Source organism: Tetrahymena thermophila, assembly GCF_000189635.1.
Source record: "Tetrahymena thermophila SB210 genomic scaffold scf_8254767, whole genome shotgun sequence".
In the NCBI taxonomy this organism is placed as follows: domain Eukaryota; phylum Ciliophora; class Oligohymenophorea; order Hymenostomatida; family Tetrahymenidae; genus Tetrahymena; species Tetrahymena thermophila.
The window spans coordinates 18,889-27,803 of record NW_002476526.1 but is presented as its reverse complement, the minus strand read 5'-3'; the positions used below and the strand labels follow the sequence as shown (position 1 = coordinate 27,803).

Genomic DNA, 8,915 nt, shown 5'->3' with positions numbered 1-8,915 from the left:
AAATGATTTTTACAGATCATGTGTAATTTTCAAGAGATTAAGGAACTTTCCTAAAAAAGAGCATAAGAATGATGAAGACCTTATTAAATATTGAAGAAAACATATATAGTTAATTAGAAGAAAAATATGATAATATAAAAATAAATTAATTAATGAATAATAAAATCAAATATTCAAAATGAAAAAATTAGTTAAATTAATAGAGTAAAAAATAATAGATAGTAGAAAAAAAAACATAATAAATCCAATTAATCTGCAATTTTTACTAATTAATAAAAAATGTAGAGCTATGGAAAAAATAAATTTATAAAAATAATAAATTTTAAAAAATTAAAAATTGAGTGAAAATTAAGTTAAATTAAAAATGAATGACAATGAGAATTTCTAATATAAAAATAATACTGTAAATAGAATGAAAATTAAATATAAAATAATAATAATAATAATTTGAATAAATTAAATATACCTGTCTGTCAATTAAATATAAAGAACCTCATGAGATTAATATGAAGATTTTAAAAACTATTTTTATGAATAAAAATAAATTTTAAGGATATTAATAAAAAATGAATATTTACTTTTTTTAGATTATAAAATTATTTTTCCTTTTAGATCATTTTTTTTTTCTTCCAAATTATTGAATAGTAATTTATAAAAATTTAATTAATTATTAGTGTATCAATGAATTAATTCACTTCTATATCAAATTAATTTTGATTAAAAGAACAAATAAATAATAATAATAATAGATATCACAAAAAAGCTAGTGTAATATTTTATTAATATTTCTATTTAAAAATATAACAAGAATCAAATACAGTTGGGTAGCGATATGTTAAAAAAACTCTAGTAATGAGTTTAAGAACTTAAATTTATTTTTTATTTTCAAAAAAATATTTCTTTGTTTTAATTTTATTAACCTTCTTAAAAAAAAATTCTTTTAGTTGTTGTGCTTGATTGATAGATAGATAGATTGAATGGTTGGTTTGTTTGTTTATTTAATTATCTATTTATCTATTTATTTATTTGTTTATTTTTAATTAATTTTTTTATTTATTGATTAATTTACTTATTAATTTATTTTATTGCTAGTTTATTTACAAAATAAAATTTTATTTATAAAGTAATATGGATAATTAAATTAATTTTTGATATGAAATAATAATAATAATAACCAAGTTTAATATAAACTTAATGAAAATGACAAATAAGCGCATGCTAATTTGACCAATTTTAGCTTCATGAAATACTCATCTTATTTTTAATAGATGACTCTGTATTGTTTTAAGTTTTATCCTTTTATTTTTATTTTTTGATACTTATTTTTTTATTGAATTTTTGCTTTATTTTGACAAGAAAAAAAGACTTTGTCAAAAAAATAATAAAAAATAAAATTTTTTTAAGAGTAGAATTAATTTATCTCTTAACGCGCTATTGCTTTTAAAATTATTTTCATCTGGCAGTAAAGCCTGAGATAATTCTGGCAATACCGTTGCTCCAGAATATTTCACTTCCCATTTACTTTTTGAGGAAGATCACGATTTATAGGTCTCTGGATTTGGTGGATTCCGTGGATTCTACGGATTCGGTGGATTCCTATGTGTTTTTTTCAGCAAGTCTTTTTTTGTTTATAATTATGTGTGTCTAACAGACAAGAGGCAGCTGAACCTTTTTATATTATTAAATAAAAAATTCTATTATAAAATAATGAAAACGCAAAAAACATTGATAAATTTATAAATTAATGTAAATTTAAATTTTCAAAAATACTTTTTAAAAAATAAAACGTTTTTTCTTATTTAACATTCTGCTAAATCTGACATGCTCAAAATTTTGCGCTTTTTACACCAAAATGACCGCGCGAGCATGTAGATTTCGAATCTAGTTTTAAAATTTAATTACCTGTTGTAATCACTGAGATATTTAGCATTTTGTATCTAAAATTTCATCCAGCTATTTGATAGGTTTAAGCAAACATTCATCCAACAAATAGGTATTAGAAATGATCCTGAGAGAGCGATCTACATGAATATGTTAAAATTATTTTATTTTGATTAAGTTAAAATATTTTATAAAATCATGACAATATAGCGTAATACATTTTGAAATACCTCTTCTAAAAAATATTATTTTTTTAAAAAAACAAAAGTTTAATCTTTCCAAAAAAATATGGGGTCTTATAGTAGGGGGGGATCTTAATATAGAGAGTATACAGTAGTTATTCAAAATTATAAAATTTTTCCAGACAAACAACATTATGAATAATTTATTAATTCAATAATTAAAAATTTTTTAATTAATTCATTATTTTTTGGATATATAATACTTAACTAAATAATCTTAATTATATTAAAGTCAAACTTACCTGAATTACATACATGTTTCAAAAAATTTACAATGATTTATTTATGAAATTCTTATGTAACATGCATACAAATATAATCAAGTGTAAAATAATATATTTTCTTTTTAAAAATAAACCATGTTTTATTTAAGATTAGATATAGATTTATTGGTTACTCTCACTCATCTACAATAAATTGGATTGAAGAATTCTCAGAAAGCATAAAGCAAGGAGTGTAGACAATATCCTCTTCAGGTTAAAAGGGTAACTCTTTAAAGCCGAAGTTGTCGTGGGTAAAGATGACTTTGTTATCACATGGTGTTACTGTAAGAACTGTGCCCCTTTCATAATTTAACCTTTGGTTCTGATTATGGATTGATGCGTTGAATGAGGAATAAGTGAAACCAGGTGTTGAAAGCATAGCGTATCCGCATGAAGGAGAGTAGTTCTAAAATTCATATCTATAGCATCTTTTGACATGAATATCACGAGCACAAATACCAATCGAAACGAAACCTGAGAGAACTTTAACTTTAAAGGATTATCCAAAAATATCATCACCAATAGGAACATCAATCAAACCAATAAGGTTTTTACCAGGTTATGTTCTGCTAAAAACTAGGCTGTTTGGTTCTTATTTCATTTCTAAAGGAATGAAGAACTTGCTGTTCTTAATTGCCTCTGCAATTTTGAGCATGAAATAGTTAGGACTCTTAGATTTGTTGAGGGCATCAAGCTTATAGAGATCGATGTCTTATTTAGAACAGTTTTCTAAGGGCTTTTAGGACTTCAAATTAGAGTTTAAGTTAATCAATTTTTGGAGCTATTACGTTTAACTCTTAATTTATTCTTTCAATATTTCTACTTTCTTGATTTCTTTTTGACTGAGTTGTGATAATTAAGAAATTTCATCTTCCATCTTTAAAACACCAGCTATTTTTTCTTTAATTTCACTCACTTTACTTTAAATAGACTAAAATCCTTCTAATTTATTTGACATGCTAACACAACTCTCTAAGTAAGATTTAATTTCATCTTCTTTACTCTTTTGAGAATCAAAGTACTCCTTTACTTGATTGAGGAGGGTTTATGTGTCTTAGCCATTAGCGTTTCTTAAAATGTTTTAGATTTCTTCTAATTTAGAAAGAGTTTGTATCTTAGTCTGAGCCTCGACTAGTCCGTAGTAATTCTTCAAAGTCTCTTCTCTTTTTCCTTCAACAAATTGTAATAAAGAAGAAGATAATTCATCGTAGAAGCTATTAATTTTTTCAAGAGTTCCATTCTGAACAATATCAAACTTAATGTGAGGTAATAAAATTTTCTCTTGGTCAGCAAATTAAATAAGTTTCTAGTGTTGAGAAAAGGAATTGCTTATTAAAGTTCCAATTGAAATAAGGTTGAGCTCATGCATTTCAGATTATTCTTAGACACAAATTTCACAAAGAAGACGAGATTGTCCCCTAACTTCTTTAAGATTAACAAACAAATATTCGTAACCTTAGTGATTGACGCACATACCGCTCATTTAATAAATTTTAGCAGATTATACTTGTTAAATTTTAAGCAATTAAATCGGATTTATTAATTATAAATTTAATTTCCAATTCATAGATTAGTTTTGAATTCCTAGCTTTTATATAGAAAATTAGTCAAATTTTTAAAAAAATATCTTCTAAATTTTCAGAAATCAAAAATAATTCTGAAGCGTCTTATTAGGTTTAATGCAAAGACAAAATTAATTAAATCAAATTGTGGTTTTAAATGTAATTCTGACAAATAAAACCAGTGAGCAAATGAACAAATGAATGAATGACTCTGCTTACACAAGAAAATTAAAAGTATTTAGATAGAGCGAGTAGTTTATTTAAAACATGCATTTTCATAATGAAATAATAATTCTTATAAAATGTCAAATAAACAATAAAATCAAAATATCTAAATTAATTTAAGACATTTTATTATAATAAAGAAAAAAGAAGAAAGATAAAATATTAGTTAGATAGTTAGTTAGTATATTATCAGAATATTTTTTTATCAGAAATTCTAATAATTAATTAATTAATTAATTAATTAAATACGAGAGAGATATTTTTATTTTGTTTTACTTCATTTTTCTTTTCTATACAAATAGTAACTTTAATAAAATTTCTGGTGTGAATATTCAAAATCTGAGCCAACAAAAGCTGCAATAAATTATTTATATTCTTTTTTAGATAGGCTATATATTTTAAGAATTCTAAGAAATTTTAAATGTATTTTTGGCAATTATAATTAAAAAATAATTTTTTTGCTATTAAATTTACAATCAGTGGTTATTTCCTTTTATTATCTGTATCTTCTTTGTAAAATCAATAGTATAAATATCATTCATTTTTTAAACATTTAAGTTTATCATTAAATAATTTAAACAGGTTTATAAAAGATATATTCTTGAAATAATAAAAGAAAAGCACTATGAAATATAAAAAAATTAATTTATTTTTTTCTATATGGACGGAATAAAATGCGAGAGAAATTTTGAAAATAAAGAAGCATTTTCTTGAAAGATACATTCATTATTTTTGTATTTCTTCACTGAATCAAGTATATGTAAAATGAATAAAAGCTCCTCTTTTAGGTTCTTAAAAAAAGAAAATTGATAAAAGCTTAAATAATTTTTAAATAAAAAACTAATTTAAAAGACATACATATACATACATATAGGCAATATCTTTTTAATATCGTATTTGTTTAGAAACAAAATGAAAATTAGTTAGATAATTTAATTAGATTATTTATCTATTAATTTGATATTATTAAAATGAAAAAATATGGATATGGGAAACTAACTAACTAATTAAATAAATAAATAAATTTTTGATGTAGACAAACTATTTAATTTAATGTATTTTTTTATACTTATAAATTATTTCTTGAATTTCTTTTAGAAAAGATTATTAATTATCTCAATTCATTTATATAGAAAGGTATTTAATTTTAACTTATTCCAAGCAATAAATTCTGAGTTTTACAATTTTCATCTAAAATTTGTTTTATTTGTTTTCGTGTGTGTGATCAAAAATGATCTTTTCAAAATTAATACTTGTTATATAAGTTTTGATGCAAATATATTGATAAATAGATCGATAGATAGAATATTCTTAAATTAAATTAAATTAAATTAGGATATTTTTTTAGTCTGAGTTAAAAATGATATTTACAATTCATATTTACGCATATAAAAAGTAGACAAATTTTACTTACAAATTAATTGATAGATTTCAGAATATAAATGAATGAATTTACATCATATACTTTTAAGACGCACTCATTAAATAAATTCGATTTGATCTTCTCCATTAGAGAATGTAACGAAGCAAGGGCAGTAAACTTTATTTTCATCATAAGTAAATCTTTGAGAATAAACTCTATTAGGATTGCCTTCTGAATAGTAATCAATTTTGTTTTCATAAGGAGTGACAACAAGAATATCGTCTACATGGAAGTAAACGTTGCTGTCTCCATATGGCCAGTAATCTACTTCTGATTAATAGCAATTTCCATTAGAAGAGCTAAACCATAAGCCACTCTTTTCATCTATCTACTTGATATCTTACTGATAATCTCTGCTTACTATGAGATCTCTTTCACAAAGACCAACTCCAACCCATCTGCATTTATGTACTTTTACCTTAAAGGAAGTTTTAAGGAGATCCTTAGTAATTGGTACGTCAATAATACCAACAAAGTGTCTCAATACTCCTTCAACCTTAGAGAAAGATTTTTCTTCAGGGAGATATTTCATGCAAGAAGGTAAAAGGTATTCTTCATTTTAAATGCTATTTAGGATTTCAGCTGCTAGATTACTTTTTTTTTTAATTTGGTTAGGAGAAAACTTATTAACAGCCTATTCAAATTTTAGTACTATTTCTTAGACCTTCTTGTCGTTGTCTTCAACATAAGAGAATTTTTACTCCCAAGAAAAGCAGTTATTCAAGTATTTCTCTACTTTAACAGAGTCTTTATGGTAATCTGTAAAGAAATCATTAACTGCTTTATCTAAATCAGCTTAATTACCACTTTCGGAAGCTTTAAAAATTATTTAAGCTATTTCTTCAATTTTTGAGTATTTCAAAAGAGATGCATTAGTGCAGGCAGTGTTAGTACAATCCTCAACTTCAAATTTCATTCTCTATTAAATGAGAGCAGTAATTTTTTCCTAAAGCGATTCATAGAAGCTGGTAATTTTAGAAACTTTCTCGTCAACATTTTGCATTTTTAGGCTAGGGATCAATTATTTTTTAGGGTCAGCAAAGCTAAGTAGTTTGAATTGAGCAGATTATTCCATTTTATTCAATGAAGAGAGAGAAACCATAGAGTGATTATGACTTTCATTCTATTCTGTTATGCACTCAGAGCATAAAAATCTATTTTTACTTGTGCATGATTGAGCAACACACAAGAAAATACATTAATTGTCTTAATGATTCAAGCAGTCAATTTTCATTTTGTTTTTTAGCAGAAACGTTTTTATGTTCAAGTTTTTATTTTATTTTATTTTATATTTATTATTATGGATTTTGTTAAAGGTCAATTTAAACTAAGATTTCTGATCAACATGTTCTGTCAAATTTTATTTAGTATAGAAAGAATGTGGAGCTCTTAGAAATAATTACCGACACAATTTTATATTCTTTTATATAGCGTCTTTTTATTGACTAATATTGATGTTTTCTGATTTTATTTCTTTTGATTAAATTAGTTTTGCTAATCTATTTAAAAAAAATTCATTAATAAAAGCTTTATCATTCTCAAGTGGGTAACAAATTAGAAAATACTAAAAATAAAATTGGTATTAAAGCGCCTTTAAGAATAAATCCAAAAGGATATTATCAGATTTATTAACATTTTTTGAATACTTTAACATAGAAAATAATAAAACACAAACTATAAAAACAACAAAATCAAAATAATTTATTAATTAATTATTCTTTCTTCATTTTAAATGAATTATAAATAAATCCTAAATATTTATTTATCTATTTATCTATCTATCTAAATATCTATGTATCTATTTTTAATCTGCTTTTCTACTTAATAAATCTTTAGCAAGATCCTTTTTAATATTTTCGATTTCTAAGTTTCCATGAAGATCTCTGATTGCAAAGATACTCTTAAGATAATTAAATTGGAAATTGTGTTAAGTTAAAAAAAGAAACACTTGAAATTCCCATTTTAATCAAGTCTTTTAAATATTTAATTAAAAATTAATTTGTTTGTTTTTTAAAGTTAATGGATTTGAATTAAAAAAATTGAATGAATTTATTTACTTACCTATTGTTATTATTAGTAAAGATCAATTTAGTTTTTTATATAATTTATTATATTTATAAACTAATGAGATATAATAGTTTTTATAAATTATATAGATAAAATTACTCTCCTGTTTTAGAGATTAGCATTAAAAAATTAAGTAAGGAGAGAATTAATTCAGGATATTTTTTTTTTCTTATCCACTTGAATCTCATGAACTGCATAGTATTTTTATGTAATTATTGATAAATTTGGAAATTTATCTTATTCCTTAAAATATACTTCAATCTCATCATTCCTATTTTATGTTTTCTTCATTTTGTTTGATTCGCTAACATATATATTTCAAATCACTATAAATTAAATTTTTTTACAATAACTTGCGAATAAAATTTATATTAGAAGTAGCTATTTATTTATAATCTGGGCAAATTACCATAAAATTTAAAATATTTATGCCTGGAATGCGAATATTGTGTATTGTAAAATATTCTCAAAAGCCAACTGTATTTGATTCTTGTTATATTTTTAAATAGAAATATTAATAAAATATTACACTAGCTTTTTTGTGATATCTCTTTATAAAAGCAAATTTATAAATTTGTATTTGATATTTATTATTATTTATTTGTTCTTTTAATCAAAATTAATTTGATATAGAAGTGAATTAATTCATTGATACACTAATAATTAATTAAATTTTTATAAATTACTATTCAATAATTTTGAAGAAAAAAAAAAATGATCTAAAAGGAAAAATAATTTTATAATCTAAGAAAAGTAAATATTCATTTTTTATTAATATCCTTAAAATTTATTTTTATTCATAAAAATAGTTTTTAAAATCTTCATATTAATCTCATGAGGTTCTTTATATTTAATTGACAGACAGGTATATTTAATTTATTCAAATTATTATTATTATTATTTTATATTTAATTTTCATTCTATTTACAGTATTATTTTTATAATAGAAATTCTCATTGTCATTCATTTTTAATTTAACTTAATTTTCACTCAATTTTTAATTTTTTAAAATTTATTATTTTTATAAATTTATTTTTTCCATAGCTCTACATTTTTTATTAATTAGTAAAAATTGCAGATTAATTGGATTTATTATGTTTTTTTTCTACTATCTATTATTTTTTACTCTATTAATTTAACTAATTTTTTCATTTTGAATATTTGATTTTATTATTCATTAATTAATTTATTTTTATATTATCATATTTTTCTTCTAATTAATTATATATGTTTTCTTCAATATTTAATAAGG

At 22.3% G+C, this 8,915-nt stretch overlaps 5 protein-coding genes across 5 annotated transcripts in view; all 5 read right to left on the bottom strand. All coding sequences in view use genetic code 6, as the record gives it.

Moving 5' to 3' along the window:
- TTHERM_001387102 (hypothetical protein) overlaps positions 1-617 on the bottom strand; it is a gene marked incomplete at both ends in the record, with an annotated part of 2,018 nt that extends 1,401 nt beyond the window's left edge. The window contains 3 exons of the mRNA XM_012796103.1: positions 14-79; positions 467-522; positions 579-617. Of these exons, the coding sequence (XP_012651557.1) occupies positions 14-79; positions 467-522; positions 579-617 (161 nt within the window). The remainder of the gene's footprint in view (positions 1-13; positions 80-466; positions 523-578) is intronic.
- A 1,294-nt stretch (positions 618-1,911) lies between these two features.
- On the bottom strand, positions 1,912-2,432 carry TTHERM_001387101 (hypothetical protein; the record flags this gene model as incomplete). Its single annotated transcript, XM_012796102.1, has 2 exons — positions 1,912-2,021; positions 2,366-2,432. The coding sequence occupies 2 exons, from the start codon at positions 2,430-2,432 to the stop codon at positions 1,912-1,914; spliced, it is 177 nt and encodes a 58-aa protein (XP_012651556.1).
- A 90-nt stretch (positions 2,433-2,522) lies between these two features.
- Positions 2,523-3,869, bottom strand: TTHERM_01387100 (hypothetical protein; the record flags this gene model as incomplete). The annotated part of the gene is made up of 1 exon (XM_001009996.1): positions 2,523-3,869. One exon carries the CDS (start codon positions 3,867-3,869, stop codon positions 2,523-2,525), a length of 1,347 nt encoding a protein of 448 aa, XP_001009996.1.
- Positions 3,870-5,651: 1,782 nt separating this feature from the next.
- On the bottom strand, positions 5,652-6,830 carry TTHERM_01387090 (hypothetical protein; the record flags this gene model as incomplete). Its single annotated transcript, XM_001009995.1, has 1 exon — positions 5,652-6,830. The coding sequence occupies one exon, from the start codon at positions 6,828-6,830 to the stop codon at positions 5,652-5,654; it is 1,179 nt and encodes a 392-aa protein (XP_001009995.1).
- A 2,069-nt stretch (positions 6,831-8,899) lies between these two features.
- TTHERM_001386112 (hypothetical protein) overlaps positions 8,900-8,915 on the bottom strand; it is a gene marked incomplete at both ends in the record, with an annotated part of 551 nt that continues 535 nt past the window's right edge. Inside the window, one exon of the mRNA XM_012796101.1 lies at positions 8,900-8,915. This exon is cut by the window's right edge and continues 355 nt beyond it. Within this exon, the coding sequence (XP_012651555.1) occupies positions 8,900-8,915 (16 nt within the window).